The 19,289-nt window shown below is 32.0% G+C and overlaps 1 protein-coding gene across 2 annotated transcripts; it reads left to right on the top strand.

Moving 5' to 3' along the window:
• The first annotated feature begins 116 nt into the window (after nucleotides 1-116).
• On the top strand, nucleotides 117-18,564 carry MAD1 (mitotic checkpoint family protein). Of its 2 annotated transcripts, XR_016343909.1 has the most exons (17): nucleotides 117-405; nucleotides 508-607; nucleotides 1,657-1,817; nucleotides 2,790-2,987; nucleotides 3,075-3,167; nucleotides 3,483-3,599; nucleotides 4,844-5,091; nucleotides 5,795-5,966; nucleotides 8,134-8,244; nucleotides 8,398-8,601; nucleotides 11,088-11,250; nucleotides 12,241-12,331; nucleotides 12,423-12,492; nucleotides 15,072-15,238; nucleotides 17,486-17,614; nucleotides 17,885-17,923; nucleotides 18,324-18,564. XR_016343909.1 is itself a non-coding variant. In XM_022865589.2 (16 exons), exons 1-16 carry the CDS (start codon nucleotides 217-219, stop codon nucleotides 18,411-18,413), a joined length of 2,175 nt encoding a protein of 724 aa, XP_022721324.1. In that variant the 5' UTR covers nucleotides 117-216; the 3' UTR covers nucleotides 18,414-18,564. The 2 variants fall into 2 exon arrangements, 1 of the variants encoding a protein (XP_022721324.1); XM_022865589.2 differs by lacking the exon at nucleotides 15,072-15,238.
• The last annotated feature ends 725 nt before the right edge of the window (nucleotides 18,565-19,289 follow it).

Genomic DNA, 19,289 nt, shown 5'->3' on the forward strand with positions numbered 1-19,289 from the left:
TGTTAAAGCTCATCCAAAGAACGCTAAGTTTTGGCATATTTTTATCAAAAAATTAAAGGTGGCGCACTCAGTTGGGCTGGCAGGGCTATATATAAGTGTGATGTCTGTCATTGTTTGAAAATATATGCGCCATTGTCCTCTCTTTCAGATTTCGTTCTGAATCGGTGAGAGAGAGAAACCCTAGAATTTTGAATTTGGGGGGAAGGGGGAGACAATATGATACTGAGGACTCCACCATCCAAGAGGCAAAGGGCCGAACCCATAGTTCAGGACAGTCCATCAGCGGTGGCCGCCTCTGAGGGACGCCTTGTTATCTACGAAGACAACCCTCCGGCTGCGCCTCCGCAGGAATCATCTCACCAGCCCTCCGATCACCTCCTCTGTACTTATCAATGCCGCCAGATGGTAACGTGGTGTTAGTTTATGCAGCATTCAGCATTCATATTCGATTTTTTTTTTTCATTTTGCTTTTTTTTTTTTTTAAATCTTATTGTTTTGTTTTCTTAGGTTAAAGCAGATTTTCTAGATGCCTTGAGCAATGCAGAGAAGCAAATACGTGATTATCAGTCCAAACTAGAGGCATTAAATGAAAACTTTTCCAAAGCTGGTAGCTTATTTCTACACTTTGCTCTAAAATATCATTTAAGTACTTATATTTGTATGGGTGTGTGCAAATTTTGTGTATTTTAAGTTTTACTCAGCAACTGTTCTGTTATCACATGACTTTCCATGCGTGAAACATTTATGCTTCATTTGCTTTCTGAGATATTGCTGAAAAGCAAAATTATAATTAATTAAAAATGAACAATTGAACGAAAGCAACACCAATTCTAACATACAAAAGTAAAATCATACATTCATTTTGTCCTCATAAGAAAAACGGAATTTTAATTATTCAAAAATTTCCAAGCACCTTTGCTTTTTTCTTTTTGCTTCTTGCTTCCAGAAGTAAAAAGAAAATAGTAAAAGCAACAATCATCCATAGTAATTTATAATTCATATTCATTTTTCTTTTACCAGTTTTTCTATAGTGTCAAACGCTTATAGAACTTCCACGAGGGGAAAGAGGAAAAAATATAAGGATGGGGATGGGTTTTGAGCATCTTAACATAGATGCTGAAGTCAACTATGATAAGCCTAATCACAAACTAGTTGTGGTTGTTCCCATTAATATTTCTTTTTCCTCCATTCTTTATTATGAAGTGTTTCCTTCAGGAGAAAGGGGATAAATTATGAGGTTGGGTTAGGTTTTAAACATCTTAACATAGATTGTCAACTCAATTTTAATAAGCCTATTCCCAACTAGTTGTGGTTAGCCCCATTATTATTTTTATGGTAAGGTTCAAAACTTTACTCTGAAAAGTTATACGGTAATGAGCAACTAAATTCTGCCCAGATTTATCTACTTATATTTATGTTCAAATTCTTTATAGGTGTTGCTTTTGAATTTTAATGGAAATTTAGCTTATTTGAGCCCATACTCTTTGAAAAATGGTAAAAGTGGAGCTTCTTGTTGTGATATATATTATTGATGTTTGATTATTTGATGTTAAATCTGGCATGATGCATTATTTTCCCGGGTATTGTCTGAATCCTTTAAATTTATGTTTGTATTGGTTTTCATAATTTTAGCTGAAGTAATTCTAATCTTTACAGAAGCAGAGAGGAAAAAGTTTAGGGATCAATTCCTCTATGCAGAACAAGAGCTAGCTGCTGCAAAAGGACGTGAGCAAAAGCTGCATGATCAGCTCTTGAAGGAAGTCAATAATTCACAAGAAAGATTCAAAAAACAATTAGAATCGCACAATGCGCTTCAGGTTCCATTTTTAACTTACTTTTATGAGAATGATTGAGATATCGATTCCTTTTTGAATGTTTAATTACCTACTTTTATGAGACTGATTGAGATATCTATTCTTTTTTGAATGTTTAATTACCTTTTGCTTTAATTATGAATAACATAAACTAAGAAGCCTTTTAGAACATATAAAACCGATCTACTGATTGGAAAGCACAGCAAGTTACGATACTGTTGCTAATTGTGATTCAGGTATAACCTGTTTTTTGCAGTTAAAAAGTATGCTAACAAGGCATCCTTTTGCAAGATTACATGGTCTTGCTAGAAGCAGCTATAGTCATGCTTTCCATTTATGAAAAGAATCAAATGGAACAAGAAAGAACCAAATTTGAACAAGCCTTTGTTTTTTGAATTACGAAATGGGCTTTCCAGGTATTAATTCATAAATGAGCGCGCCGAGTATTATTTTCTACATTTTCATTCCAGTTACTAGAAAATGCTAGTAGACTTTAAAAGCCTAAGTAACCCTTATATGCCTAGTTAGGGCCCAGGTTTTTTGAGGATGAGGGGTGACTTGTTAATGCTTTGTAAATTAGAAAAACTAATTATATTAGAATGACCTTTATCGATACTATAGTAACGTGCTTTATTATCTTGATTGTGTGTTTGTACCATAGATGAGTTGACCTCATTTTAATTGGTTCACTTGTCCTAACTGAATTCTTAGCGTGTGTTGTTGATGCCGTAGGCAAAGCTATTGTTTTTGTGTTTGATTGTGAGATTTTCAATTGACCTCCTCAGCAGTGTCATTTCCTAAGATTTAAAATTTTTTTGTATTGGCGTATTAGTATTTTGTTGCACTTGCCTCATATATAGCTGTTGGTTTTTCTCATTTTTGAAAAATGGTTTATGCTTATTTATTTTCAGTGTGTAAGTCTGCTGTCTTTGAAGGCATGTTCTCAATATTCTTACCATTTGTTTTATGTAACAGGGGAAGCTGCAAAATGAGATTAACCTTCGCAAAAGAGCTGAGTCCTCTGCAGCATCTGCCGAAGAGAAAGCAACTGGTTTAGAGGGAAAACATAATCAACTTTCTCAAAGCATAGAAAGGGAGAAAAAGCGACTTCACAATGAGCTTACTCAGCTGAAAGGAGAATCAAAGCTTTCTGTTTCCAGAATAAGTGCTGATGTCATTACCTAAACTTGTTTATTTAATTGATAAAAGAACATCATTAGCATTTATGTTAGTCTAATCCATACTTTGTCTGGTTTGTAGCTTGAAAGAATGGAATTTAGAGCTAATAATGCTGAGAAGGAATCAGAGCTTTTGAAAGAGCAGCTGGAGGATCTTAAGAAACAATTTAATGAGGTTTTTCTCGTGTCCTGATTACTTACAATTTTACACATTAATTGATTTTTGTACTTGGACTTTGAATGCACCTCTTGCAATTTAGAGCTTGTTGTGTTTCCCATTGTCATAACTCAACTTTTTTATTCTTTTTTGTTTTTGGTGAATTACTTAAAATTGTTGCTGTTGTCATGACTTTATTTTATGATTGAATGTTAGATTTGTGAAGTCTTATTATTCAAGATGCAAACTGTGCATATTCTGCTGGGTGTAGCTTGGAAATTTATTTTATTTTATATTTATTTTAATGAACCTGTCAATTTTGTGGTTTTGCAGTGCTTACATCAAAAGAGTGAAGTAGAGAAGAAGTTGTCAAGTTTCACCTTTCAAGAAGTTTCTTCCACCGAGAGTAATATTTTGATTAAGCATTTGCAAGAGGAGCTTAGAAACTATGTAAGTTTTTGTTTTCCGGGCATACTTTTTAGTCCTTGTTCAATGATCGTTGTCATTCTTTTAAATCCTTTATGATAAATTTTCTTATTTGTGTACAAATTTAGCCATATCTATGTTAAAATACACACACTGCAAATTTGAATGTACTGAGTGGTTTGGCATTTCACATTCAAAAACATGTACATGTATGTCTGTGAATTAATCAGAGAAATTCTGCTTCTCTACTGATCATTTGCATGAGTGGAGGATGCTCTGGGTTGTCTACTGCTTGATACATGTATATTTTCTCTTTGATCTCTTAGTCCACAATTTGCGTAAGGCTTTGTTCTTATCTCCTTTGTTGCTGATAATTTTGTTGAATTAATCTTGGAAAAGCTAAATAAAATAAGTAGTATAAAAGGTTTGGAGTGTAAATATAAGCGATGTTTCTAAAGGCTAACTCAGACTGCTCATTTCATTTATCACTTTTGCATGATAGTCTTAATTCCTGTATGGCATATTGTTCTCTCTTTATATGCCTTTTTGCAGTTGCCTAGATTCGTGATTCAACTAAAATGTTGATGCCTTGGAGAAAACTAAAGAGAACTGACCAGTTCTTTTCAAAATTCTGGAGAAAGGGGCCTTTAACTGGGGTAGTGGCAAGGGGAAGGTTTCCGACCTTGATTACTGGGGGTCCTATTGCAAAGCCTTGCTGCAAGACAGTTTCACTCTTGTTAGAAAACATTTCCACCCCGTTTCATATTTGTGTCCATGTCAAAGTATAAACCAATAAACTATGTACATATTATTCCTTATTTCTTTCTCATTTATACATTGATTGTATTTTAACTCAAGCAGTAATTAATATTATATTGCATTAACATAGTTCTCATGTCAATAATTCTTTGTTCTTTTCATCAATTTTTAATATTGTGTCACTCTTATGGTTCAACATACACGACATTCTGCAGCTTCTTGTTCAGTATGGGTAACAAATAATTGCTATAAGTATTGGTTTGATTGGATATAGTGTCTTTATTTTTTTCTTTAGTATAAAAGATTTTGGGACAAACTCAACTACAACTGCAGAATATGCAAGATGATTGAATGGTATCATGAAGTACTTTTTGTTGTTTGGAATTGAAAATTGCAAGTTAAATTTTCAGAAAATGACTTCTATTGTTGATTTCATATTTAGTTGTGAAGTGACAGTTTTTCACAAGTGCTTTCCTTACTCTTTTGTTTTTGGGTTCAAATTTCATCAGGAGTCTGAAGTACGAGAGGCAAGAAAGTTGAAATCATCTCATGAGGACATTGAGTTATTGAAGGCAAAATTACTGGAAGAGAAAGGCCGCAGAGAGAGAGTAGAATCAGAGCTATCTAGGTTGCAAGAGCAAATGATAATTTTGAACAACTTGGAGAATGAGTTGTCATCTTGGAAGCTGATGATGATGGACATACCTGGCGTGTCATGTCCTGAAGATATACTTGTCAAGTTTGCAACGTTACAAAAGTATGCTAGCAGCTTATTTTGAACTCTCTTGGTTTAAATATTATGGCCTATCTGATTAGCCAAATATACAAAAGCAGTGACAAAGTTGTTAGAGGTTTTTTTTTTTTTTTTTTTTTGCTCCCCCTAAATTTTGAATGTGTAATTGTTAATATGATCTTATAACTTTCTCCATTGCATTAGGTTGGGTGTTGCTGAAGGAGATGAAATAGAGTATTTTTCTATTATTTTTTGTTAGTAAGTTTTTGATTTCTGAAATCAGAAAGATAGTTTTACTTGTTGGTTGTAGGTTGGAGTCCTCTAGGATGAGTGAAAGCATGTTGTAATAATCATTTTGCAATATGTCTTCATCTGCCTCCTTTTCATTTTTTTTTCCTGTCCCGGCTGGGACCACTTGAAATTGCCCTTTCCTTTTAACAGCCCATTTTCTTAAAAATAGTTATGCTATGATCTTTTCCCCTGAAATTATTTGTTTATTTTCCTCATTACTATTCCTTTTGGAAGGATCTGATACATGGGGTTCTTAGTTTTATAATCACTGTGTCTTATAGAACGATATAATGAAATACATGCTTATGCAATTTTGAAGTTACTTAGATATTATGTATTCATGCCTGAATCTTTTATCAATGAAGCTATTGTTGTTTCTTGTGTTTTGTTAGTTATGTCTTATTTTGCTTATGTTGAGATTTCCTTTTCCATGCAGGGAAGTGATTGACAGTACAATTAAGATAGGTGAGGCAAATGCACGCTTGAAGCAAATTGAGGTAGGACTGGATGCTGCACAACTTGCTAAAACGAATGCTGAAGCTGATGCTGTGTTGGCTAAAGAGCAGGCAGAAGTCTTGAAATCAGAGGTCAAGCGGATTGAATTCATGGTAAGTGTTATATGCGGTAGATAGATGCCATTTTCTGGATGTTATAATTCTTTGGCTTTCCATTGATTGCTAACACTTTCTACGACAAGAATCCGAGGGAAATTACATTTGTAACTTGGGGTTCATTATAGTTACCCTAATTTATAGGGGGTTAAACTTGAGAACACTAGTAATATAATGGCTTAAATGGCTAAGAAAATAAAAGATAGTAGCATATGAAGATCTAATCAAATTGCAGTAGAGCAGTTCACTTTGTTTTTCACCTGGAAGCATGTAAAACTAACTACAAGACGAAGGGATTATTTTTTTAACGGGTTAAGGGCAAATTTGCCCCTATACCTCAAAATTGAATTCTGCCACTACTTTATTTTGATTGAATTTTACTACTAACCTTTGATTTTTGATTGAATTTTGCCTTTAAACTTTGATTTTGAATGATTTTAAGACAAAATCTAACAAAAAAAAAATCCTTCAAAATATTTCTTTTTAATAATTAACAATAATAAACTAATTAATAAAAATATTAGAAAATAAAAAAACTTACATAGAATTTTATGAAAAACTAAAGCTTAAATTTTTTTTTTCAGTCTTTCTTTTATTCTTCAAGTCACTGGTAAGCAATAATGACAGTAGCTTGTAGTTATCCTCTAAGTCAAATTTGGTCTTCGAACACCAAATTTGACATGTCTCTTCTACAATGTCATTAGTTTAATTTTTTTCATGTTGGTTTTGTTTTTCTGAAATTTAACAAGAATGGAATATTCAATAAAGTATTCTCTTTATTTTACCAAATTAAAAATTAAGAAAATAAAAAATGATGTGTCAAAGAAGGAAAATGCAAAATATTTTGTTTGTATCAAATTAAAAATTAAAAAATGATATGCAAAGAAGAAAAATACAAAAATGATAAAAAAGTTTAGAAAAATGACATTATGGAAGAGATATACTAGATTTGGTCTGCCAAATTTGGCTTTAGAGCATCACTACTAACTGATGCCATCACTAGTCACCTATGGCTTGAAAAATATTAAAAAAAAAAAAGGAAAAAGAAAGAAAAGAAGAAGAGAAAATTTTTTTACTTTTTATAAAATAAAAATTCTATGTTAGTTTTTTATTTTTTAATATTTTGCATTAATTAATTTAGTATTGTTAATTATTAAAAAAGAATACTCTTTTTGTTAAAATTTTTCTTAAATCATCCAAAATCAAAGTTTAGTGGCAAAATTCAATAAAAAATAAAAGTTTTAGTAGCAAATTTAATCAAATTAAAGTAGAGTGGCAAAATTCAACATTGAGATAGAGTATAGTGGCAAATTTGCCCTCAGTCCCTTTTGTTTAGTTATTTTATTTATTTATTTTCTATTTTGGTTAAGGGGTAGGGAAGAGTCCATGAGTTCCCTTGATTTAATCTTTCTGTAGAACAAGTTGAATGGTTGTTGCATGCAATTTGCCGTTTTTTAATTTGTAAGGATAATTTGTAAGGATGCATGATGTGGCTACAATGAAGGCTTAGTAAATTTGGTTGTTTAATATAACTTTTGTCATTGAATATTGATCTTTTGATCATGTTTATAAACTTTCAATGCTTGTAACTTCCTTCTTTGCTGATACCAGGTAAATATAGCATATCCGAGAAATGCAAAGAGAATACATTTTTAAATAAGTGAACAGATAGGTTTTGAATAAAGTTGGCAATCTAAAACACAATACGGTGATATGACATGAAAATAATACGAATAAAGGATATAAAGGAGACATGGTTTAAAATTTTAGCAAAAACCATGTATGGGTTTAAAAAAACCAAAAAAATGTTTTATATGTTTTCGTGTCAACATGAATTGTGACATGTAATTTTTGTACAAAACACAGCGTGAATATAAGAATTGTTAGTATTTTACAAGACATAAATGTATGAATCGCCAGGTCTAGATTTGATTATATTAGTTGAGCTAGTATAGCTTATTGGCATTTATAGTTGTATGGGTGATTGATATTAAGCAAATGATTCTAAATGTATATTTATGGAATTAATTGTTGGTTGTACCTGCATAACAAAGACCTGCTGGGGTGATGAATGTGGGCTTTTCTACTAATTCCGATGCCTAACACATTTAATCTTTGGTTTATTTATTGTTTATTTTTTAAAAGGTAAACTGTTATATTGCAGCTTTCTATGGTTACTGAAGAGAGAGATAGGTTGAGAAATGTTATTAATGAATTAAAGAGGCCTAAGAATGGAGAAGCAGGTGATGAAGTGGCCAGTGGAACTGTTGTTCAGGTCTTGAAATTCTATGCTGTTTCATTACTTTCAAGCCAAGCCCCCCCTCTTTCTTCCCAGAACCAAAATAAATGTACAAACTATCCTTCACTCCTAAATGTTTCGTCTTTCCTGATTGTTTTGGACTTTTTGTTCCCTGGTTTTAATGTGCAGGAGCTTGAATCATCTCTTGCAAAGAAGGAATCATGTATTAAAGAATTAGAGAGTAGTTTACATGAACAAAAAGATGTTAATGATCGTCAACATAATGAGATTAAATTGCTTCATGATAGGCTAAATAATGAAGCAAGAAGAATAAAATCACTAGAAAGGGAGACTGATCGACTTCGTTCAGAGCTTTCGCTACTGGAATCAAAGGTATGTAGCTAAGATTTCTAAATGATTTTAGGAACCATGATTGATCAATTATGCTTTTGCTTCTTTATTTTTATTTCTATTATTATTATTATTATTATTATTATTATTATTATTATTATTATTGTTCAATCATTTGAAAAAAATTAGATGCTTTATAAAAAAGGGGTTGGCTTGAATGTTTTTGGGCTTAAATATAAAACGCTCCTGAACTAAAGTTAAATGATCATCTAAGCTCCCATCATTGAATTGCAATTAATTGACTCCTTAAACATTCATTTTTACTCAGTTGAGCCCTCAACAAAAATTGGTCACTTGGGCTACTTGATTATGACGGTCCGTAACCAAGTTCTTTCCAATTAAGGGCTCAATTTTGTAAAAACAGATGTTTGAGTGCCTAATTGATTATAATAAAACGATGATTATTGAATTTTAGTTCAAGGTTTTTTTTTAAATATTTAGGCCATGTCTCTTATGTGTTGATGTTTGACAAGATCATGCCTATAGAAGGAATTGATTGCTAGAGATTTGTTTTGTTAATTTTATAAAATTTTATGGTTTCAATTGTAAATTGGTTAGTATATAACTATAAATGGAATTATTTAGGCATTTAGGTCACATATGGTATTTTTCCTATATATGTTATGGTTTTGCAAGTAGTTTGGAAGAACCTAGTAATTTTTAGGTAGCAAATACTCTATTAAGATATTTAGTGCCAGAATCAGATTTTCTATAGGAGAATTGATTATGCATTATAGCTCTGACTTGTTTCTCCTTGAATCTCATCTGATCTTGTGGGGTTTGCTGCTGTTGTCATAGCCAAAAACTTAGGTTGAATCCTCCTTTTTGCATTGGAAACTCTCTATGAATATCTCTATATATTTCTCCATCATCTATTTATTTATATATATATATATATATTTCTCTATCATCTATTTATTTATAATTTTTAAGACCTGATAATTTCAAATACGACATGATGATATGATACGAAAATGATACGAAAAAAATCGTATGTTTTTTTAAAAAATGTATTTCATGTTTATTTGTGTTGATACGAATTTTTACAAAATACAATTCGTATCGTATATGTGTTGACTTGTCTAAACACCTGACATGACACAAATAACACGTTTAATTTAATCTTGTCAAACAAGTACATGTTTAATATGTTTAACACGTTTAATACATTTTTTATATTTATTTTAATTTAATATAAACATATAAAGATTATTTTAATTTTTAATCTTTTAATTATAATACTTAATTAGCTATTTAATATCATATAAAAATTATTTCAAACATTTAATTATGATACTCATTTAATAATTATTATAAAATTATTTTTTTATATTAATAATATAAATACAATAAAATATTAATATTAGTCTTATGCATTATTAGTTTATTTTTTAATTTTTAATAATTTATTATTTTGAATTTGATACTAAAAATTAATATAGTTATGTCATATAAACTAAAATTTAAATGTATATATATATATATATATTAAATACATATTAAATGAGTATTAATTTTTTTTTAATATGTAAATACTTTTTTATATTATTAATATGTTAATTTATTAAGGTATAAATGATGAATAGTTTATAGTTATTTATTATTTTAGTCGTATTATTGTATATATTTGTGTTACTCGTGTCTATTCGTATATATTCGTGTTAGTCGTGTTTATTTATGTATATCTATATCATTTATGTTTATTTGTGTCGTGTTTAAATGAATTAATTGCATACGTGTTAATCGTGTCATATTGCATGTAACATTTAACACATTTTATAATTCGTGTCGTAATTCGTGTCGTGTTCGTATTTTAATAATTCATGTCATTACACGTGTCAAATACACACGAAACACAACGCAGAAACACGAATTGCCAAGTCTGCTTTTAATTGCTTACCACTGTAGCAAGAATGGCGGTTAAAGTTCAACCAATTTTCTCACATGTCACCACAAGGCAAAAATGTCATGCATAATTAAAAACATAACATGTAGGTTGAGTTAAGTTTTATCAGTTACATTTAATTAGAGCTACCAACTTTCCTTGTTTTCACAGTTCATAGTATTAAGGGGCCTCTGCTTGATGATATTATTTAAGAGGGAGCAAACATTTGACCATATTAAAGGGACCTTTTGCAGAATTTGACCAGTGCAAACAGTTTCATTATCTTTTGATATTTCAAACAGTTTCAATTTAATTTCTATTCATTGGGGCAATGCATAATTTAGCTAAAATAAAACAACTTATGCATTATTGTTATTCTGGTTTGTCTTACATAGATATCCTTGCAGTCTTTGTATAGCCACACACATGCAAACTCTTGCATGCCTTGGTTTCTCAACAACATGAATAAATTAGGAGGGTGATTTTTTTGAATATGTTGTACATATAGGGTCAACTGTTAAATATGCTTGATTTTTCTTTTGTTCATGAAAAGTGGTAATACCAATGCATTTTCTTTTCATAGCTGGGTCATGGCGATTATTCTGCTGCAAATACAAAAGTTTTGCGAATGGTAAATACTCTTGCTGTTGATAACGAGGCAAAACAAACTATTGAGGCTTTACAAACTGAGTTACAAAAGACAAAGGAGAAGTTACAAGCTCTTGAAGAATTGAAAAGTCAATCAGGTATCAAGCATTGTTATTTGATTGCAAAATTTCTAGATTCATAATTGTGGTTACATGTTTCATTTCTTTCTTGTGGTTCTTGTTGCAAATTTTTTTATAGTTGAGCTCTTTTATTTTATTTTTTTAATTTCCCCCTAATTTCTTGTTATAAATTTCAGATTTGATTTGTGGGATTACTAGTTGAACCTTTTTGTTTCTTTGATTTCTTTCTGTTCGCTGTAAAACTATATTTTGTAGAAATGAACTTGTATTATGTTTAGGTTATACTAGTGTCAGAGTTTCATGTGATTTCCAGCAACTTTATCTGAATTTTATTTTATTGGCTTGGTTGGTTCTTAGTGTTTTTTTTTTTTTAAATCAAATATCACCCCAATAGCATCAACATGCTTTTTTCTTTTTGAAAATCTTAGTGAAGAGATTCCCTTTAGTTTTCAAAAACTACGAAATGATTTTCTATGAAATAAGTTAAAACATGCAGATTGGAGCTGAACATATCTTTGTAGTCTGTTGAAGAGATGAAAAGTGAGAAATTGAAGAGAGCAGCAAGCAGTTTATGGCAGTTCATTCTGGATATGTTCTCTAGGAACACATAGGATACTATTTCCCTGGATCCTAAGAACATTTGCAATTTCTTTATTAGAGGCATATAAACCTTGATGTCATATATATGTGACACTTCATCAATCACTGCCCTGCATGACCCGTTCATCTGCTGCCATTATCTCATCTGGCCCATAAAAGTACAAAATTTTTTGAGGTTCTCTTTTAAGAGCTGTGATCTTTCTAAGTGACAGTTTCTACACTTGTTGGATTTAGGGGAATATATCTTCTATTCTTTATGAATCAATTCCTCTATTGTAATAAAACCTAACAAGGTGCTAGCTCTGGTGCTTGGTTGTGGGAGTGATTTATTGATCCATATAGCCAATTGTTTCAAATGCAGCATTGACATAATGAGGTTATCCATTCTCTGACTAGTTAACTGTATAGGTGATACTGGGAAGCTGGTTGACTCCTTTATATCTGAGAAGATAATGAGACTAAAAGAACAAATTGCAACACTTGAAAAACGTGAAGAGAGGTGAGTGGTGGAAACATTGTTATAGTTCTATTTATTTTTCATGACTTGGATTTGTTATTGCTGATATTATAAAAATGTGCTCTTGAAACAGATACAAGACTGTTTTTGCAGATAGAATTTCAGTTTTTAGGAGGGCATGTTGTGAGCTCTTCGGTTACAAGGTATAATATATGGAATTTTACATTTTAGAATTTCCTAAGCTATCTCTTACCCATGTTATGTTTTGTGAAGAAATCTCTAAAACAAAACTATTTTATTTTTCTATATTTTTTTTATTATAATGCTAGAATTGTATGAAAATATATAGGCTAAAGACTAGATATTTTCAGCCTTAAAACTCAAGATTTTTATGCATTAAATACAACTAATCAAAGGAGTAATTTACTCTCTACACATAATGGGAAAATATCTAATGGATTTGGTGTAATTACCCAAGTTACTCTTTATTCTAAAAATAAAAGACTTAACTAAAATAGACAAAGTCAATTAATCAAGTAATAATAAAGATTAGATTTTCACACTTCCCGTCAAGCTGGGTGGTAGATGTCAATCATGCCCGGCTTGGACTTTAGATTCTCGAAGTTGTTTCGAGAGAGAGCTTTAATGAGTATGTCTATAGTTTGGAGGCATGTGGGAGTATAAACTAATCCAACAATGCCTTTCTTTATTTTCCTTTTGATGAAGTGACAATCAATCTCCACATGTTTAGTCTTATCATGATGAATAGGATTTTTTGCTATACTTATGGCAGCTTTGTTGTCTCAGTATATCTTCATGGATTTTTCTACAGAGACCTTTAACTCCCCTACCAACCTTTTCAGCCAAATTCCCTCCCATATGCTAGCTTTCATGCTACTTCTATTCACCACCTTCCGTTCTACTTCTATCCACCACTGATTGCTTCTTGCTTCACCAAGTAACCAAATTTCCCCACACATAAGTATAATAACTAGTAGTTGATCTTTGGTCAGTAACGGATCTAGCCCAATCAACATCAATGTAAATTTCAACATTTCGGCCTGATGTCTTCTTAAAAATAACCCTTTGTGAGGATTCTTCTCTAGGTACTATAAGATTCAATACACAATTCTCAAGTGTTCCTCGATTTGATTGTTCATGAATCTGCTTACCATGCTAACCGAAAAACTGATATCTGGTCTTGTATGAGAGAGATAGATGAGTTTCCCTATAAGTCTTTGATAGTTGCCCTTTTCTGGTGGTGGACTGCTTCCATTCCTACGTTATTCATTCTGTCCATAGGGGTGTTAGCAGGTTCGCATCCAAGCATTCCAGTTTCCTTTAGTAAGTCTAGGACATGCTTATGTTGTGAAACAGATATGCCATTTCTTGAGCGAGCTACCTTCACGCCAAGAAAAATATGAGGCGTCCAAAATATTTGATTTCAAATTCTTTGGCTAGGATGTTCTTAAGGTTGCTAATTTCTTCGATATAGTCTCCAGTAAGAATAATGTCATCCACATAGACAATAAGAATGGCTATTTTCCTTCAGGTGAATGTTTGACAAATATGGTGTGATTGATCTAGCATTGTGAAAAACCTTACTTCTTTACCACTTTTGTTAGTCTATCAAACCATGCACGTAGGGAATGTTTGAGACCATATAAAGACTTTTGAAGTTTACATACTTTGCCAGAATTGTCCTAGTTTTTGAATCTTGGAGGGATTTCCATGTAAACTTCTTCTTCTAGGTCGTCATTAAGAAATGTATTTTTGACATCTAGTTGGTGGAGTGGCCAATCTAGATTTGTTGCCCTTGATAATAACACCTAGATTGAATTAAGTTTAGCACTCGAAGCAAATGTCTCCTTATGGTCAACACCATAAGATTGAGTAAATCTTTTTGCAACAAGGCGAGTTTTGAATCTGTTAATACTTTCATTTGCATTGTGTGTGGTAGTAAAATTCCATTTGCACCCAATTAGATTTTTTCTTTTGAGTAGTTTTGAAATCTCCCATGTTTTGTTCTTTTCTAGGGCCTTGATTTATTCCAAAACAACCATCTTCCATTTTGGTTGCATGAGTGCTTCATGAATATTATTGGGAATTTGCATATTGTTTAGTGTGGTAACAAAAGCCTGATTACTAGGCGATAAACCTTCATAAAAAATCACATTACAGGTTGGGTGTTGAGTACATGATCTCACATATTTCCTTAGAGCAATCGGTTGATCAAGATCACCAAAAGATTCAATCGAATTAGATTCAGTAAGAGTGTTACTTGTGTTGGTTTCAAGTATCTCTTGAGTTGGTTTCACGTTGAAGGTGTACATTCTCCTAGATCCTTTTGAGTTTTATGTCTTCTTGAATAGACAATCAATTCTTTGTTTGTTTATACTTGTGTGGACTTCGAGCTTGGAGGATATGATTGGATGTTTTGGACTTGAAACGGAGTTAAAGGATTTGGTTGGATGTTTTGGACTTGAAAGGGAGTTGTAGGATTTAGTTGGATGTTTTGGATGTAAAAGGGAGTTTGAGAAATGTTTGGTGGTTCAGTAATAGGATTTTCCCAAAGCTAATATTCCCGTGTTGTTGGGTTCTCCCCTTGAATGGTAGTTTTGATTTTCAAAAAAGGTAACATTCATGGAATGGTAGAATATCTTTGTTACTGGTGAGTAACACTTGTATCCTTTTTTATTCGGGGAGTATCCAAGAAATATGCACTTGATGGATTTGGGATCTAATTTGCTTTGGTTTTGTTGGCTGGTCAAAACAAATGCAGTGCATCCAAACACTTTAATGGGAATAGACAAGATGATTCGAAGGTGAGGATAGAAACTGAGAAGGGATTGGCAATGGCTTTGAAATTTCAGTGCTTGAGAAGGCATTTTGTTTATAAGATATGTTGCGGTAAAAACAACCTCACCCAAAAAATGCAGCCATCATAAGGTATCTTGCAACTTTTAACAAGTGTCGATTCTTTCTTTCAACAACGCCATTTTGTTGAGAAGTATCGACATATGAGCTTTGATGAATTATACCATGCTTCATTAGATATGATTCGAGGATTGAATTGTAGTATTCTCTCCCATTGTCATTCTCAACTTTTGGATTTTGGTTTTGAATTGAGTTTGGATCATATTGTTGAAGTTTTGGAATAGCTGGCCCACTTTTGATTTTTCCTTCATAAGGAATACCTAAGTAATCCTAGTGTGATCATCAATAAATGTGACAAACCATTTGGAGCCAATAATGTTATTTACTTTGGAGGGACCCAAATGTCACTGTATATCATTGAAAAAGAATGAGATGATTTGTAAGGCTGATTAGGATATGTGGTACAAGTATGTTTGGATAGGTGTCAAACTTCACATTGAAAGTTGCTATGATTTTTATTGAATAATGAGTGAAACAACCTTTTAAGTTACAAAAAATTTGGATGACCTAACCGATAGTGCCACAACATGATAGTACTATTTTTATTATTATTGGAGGATGAAACTGCACAAGGGGTATTCTGAAATTGTCTTTTAGAATAATTAGCTCTTAGGATATAGAGTCTTGCACACATCTTAGCATTGCCAGTTATCTTCTTTGAGTCCAAATCCTGAAGTTCACACATATTTGGAAGAAATTTAGTAACACACTTAACGTCTCTTGTAAGTTTGCTTATAGATAGTAGATTGCAACTTAGATTTGGGACAAACAGAATAGAATTAAGTGTTATCTTTTTGGAAATAATAACAGAATTTGTATCGGCTACTTTTGAAAGTGACCCATCAACAATTCGAACTGTGAAGTTTTCATGACATGGGTTGTATTTATTAAACACTGATGCATCCCCAGTCATATGGTTGAAGCTCCTGAATCTACAATTCATGAATTTGATTTCTCTAGTTTTACACTCAAGGCACGTTAAAAATTACCTTTTTGTGCAAAAGAACCTGTTCGAATAGGAGTGGTAATGTTCTGTAGTGATTGGGAAATGCTAGCTCTAGGGTTAGAGGTAACCTCCGATGTCGGGCTCTTCCTTCCATTGGCTATGCTGGACTTTGAGTGAAAATTTCAAAAATTCAAATCGTGCTTTGATACCATGAAGAAATCTCTAGAATAAAACTATTTTATTTTTCTATATATATTTTTCATTACAATGCTAGAATTGCATGAAAATATATAGGCTAAAGATTGAATATTCTCAACCTTAAAACCTAAGATTTTCATGCGTTAAAAACAGCTCATCAAAGGAGTAATTTACTCTCTACACATAATGGAAAATATCTAATGGATTTGGTGTAATTACCCAAATCATTCTTTATTCTAAAAATAAGAGACTTGACTAAAATAGACAAAGTCAATTTAATCAAGTAATAATGAAGATTAGATTTTCACATTTTTAACATGTTGAAATACTAAATTTTTGGTTTGGTTGGTTATGTTTGTGTGTGTTTTTGCGTTTAGACTTCCTGCACCTGTGTGTTGACATGAAACCACCCCAGAGATTGTATGGGATATTGCTTACTTGAGTTTGAGCAATTTGGATTTTGCATCAATTCTTATTAGCACTACTGCTTGGGGCTCTGTTTTTGAAATAATGTGTTTCTCTAAAGCCTTTTGGCTAGTCTTTCGATAGATGAGATAATTGAGTGAAATTCATGTTGTGTACCAAATTTTCCTCACCAAAACCAAGTACTAAGCTCTATGCTGAATGGGTGATCCACTTATCTCTCTCATGGTTCCTTCTCATAGCCACCAATACTCCTTGCAGCAACCGAATTTTGGTTATTGATCTGACTACATATATTTATTCCAAGATGTTTTTCATTTTTCATTTTTTTTTTGGTTTAAATATGAATCATCAGCTCTTAAAATTTCTGTTCAGAAGATTGAAGGTTGATAAAGTGTTCAATAATAGATGTAATCAATCTGCAAGAATTTGGTATATAACATATCTGAGTGTGTGGAGTGGTTAATTAGAGAATTGGAATTTTTTTTCATAACTGATAAAACAAATGGAAATGGAATCAGTTTTGTAAGTTAGTGTTTGCTTTGGTTTTAGCTTAGAAACCAATTCAACTAGATTTGGTATCATTTTTAATTTGTGAAAGGTTGAAAACCTCACCAATTTGAGCTTAATTTGTATCATTGTGTGTTTTTATGCATCACACTACTTCATGGTTTCCATTTGATGATCTGCAGATTGTAATGGATGAGCACCAGCGTCCTAATGGAATCCCTGTGACTCATTTTACCCTTCAATCAATTTATGCTCAAAGTGATGATGAGAAGCTTGAATTTGAGTATGAATCTGGGAATACTAACATTTTGGTAAGCCGAGTAGTGGAATGGGATTATTGGGGTGTGAAAACTAAATATGAATACTGATAGTTTTATTTCACATTCCACTTTCACGTGAACATATCTTTTAAGCTTTAGTTTACTGTGTTAAAAGGATTGATTGCTTCCTTTAGGACATTAAAAGGGAGAAATTGCAGTTGCATTTCCAGAGGCCATGCAAATGCATCTTCATGTTCTATTTAAATTGATCATAGGACGACGAAAAAATATTTAAACTAACGTTGCTTAATGATCCCACAGGCAAATGATTATACCGCACAGCCTGAGATATCCCATCAGGTAACAAGTATAAACTTTTCCTTCGATGCTTTGATTTGTGCTGGGTATAGGAAAACTAGAACAGGAAGTGAAAGGAACTTGTGAAAAAGTGTGGACATGTGGCTTTATGTTTTTGCCTTGTCAAGTAAATGTTTACGAGTGCAATGTTAGGAAGATTAGCGAATCTCGAATTCAAGGACCAATAGGAGAATAGTGACATTGCTAGAGGCTCTAGTATGTACAACATGTGCATAACTAGGGGGTAATAATCAAACTAACACAATATGGTGCCAAGCTCGAGCAGATTAATGCAGCTGGAATAGATACTGCACTGAAAAATTGATAAATGTATTTGAGGTGTTTCCCAAGAGAGTTATGAGTTGTATTAAGGAACGTTAATGTGTGCTTGTGTTTTCGGCAGGTTGATATATTTGTTCGGAAGTTGAATTCGATCCCAGCTTTCACTGCTAATCTCACAGTGGAGTCTTTTAACAGGCGAACTCTCTCTTAACATAGATCAACGTGTATGCATAATTCTCAACACTTGATTCCTTATGTTTGAAATCTTACAACTGAAAAATGCAGTGAAAATGGATGTATTAGTCTGGTTTGATTTGTGGATCTGCTGTTTAAATGCAATAGCTTGGCTTTGGCTTTTAAAACATTCGCAATTCATTTAATTTGCTGGAATAACTGACACTGTTCAAGAAAGTTTAGAGTCGTTGGACCTCTTTGAAGAATTTTATGTACAATACCTTAATTTTGAACGAAACTTGTTACAGAAAAAGAAAAGGAAAAAACGGAAGCAAATTGGGCTCCGTTAAAAAAGTTGGGAGAAAGGATATAGACATCTTATTGGAGAATGGTCAAATCTTTATATCGATTTGATTGCTTTTCTTATCCTATGCTTCATTTAGTTTACTTGCATATTACTTTGATTTAAATTGTTTTTATAATTTCACTTTTGCGTAATTCGTCTATTTGACATAATTTAAAATTTCTTTAAAAATTTAATAATTCAATTTATACCAATTAGATTGTCTTCTATACTGCAGCTACAGATCTTCAACATTATCCCAAAAAACCCTTTTATATTAGTTAACATCAACTAAGCCGACTGTAAGTTGGTGACGTGGTAATTTAAATGTACAAAACTATTTTGTTAAAAAATATCTTCTAATTTTACCGCATTTGTTGTTTTTAAAGTTTGACTCGCATATGCTAAAAATGGGTGGCTTATTAACCAAAATAAATAATTTTTATTTTTATTTTTTACATTTAGGGTTCTTTTATATTAATTTAATAAATTTTTTTTTACTTTAATTTTCTATACTGGGTTTAATATTTTTTGCATTGTGTAAACTTTTTTTTATCTACACATAATAAT

Source organism: Durio zibethinus, chromosome 8 (genome assembly GCF_047325235.1).
Source record: "Durio zibethinus cultivar Kanyao isolate XHJ-2024 chromosome 8, ASM4732523v1, whole genome shotgun sequence".
NCBI lineage: Eukaryota > Viridiplantae > Streptophyta > Magnoliopsida > Malvales > Malvaceae > Durio > Durio zibethinus.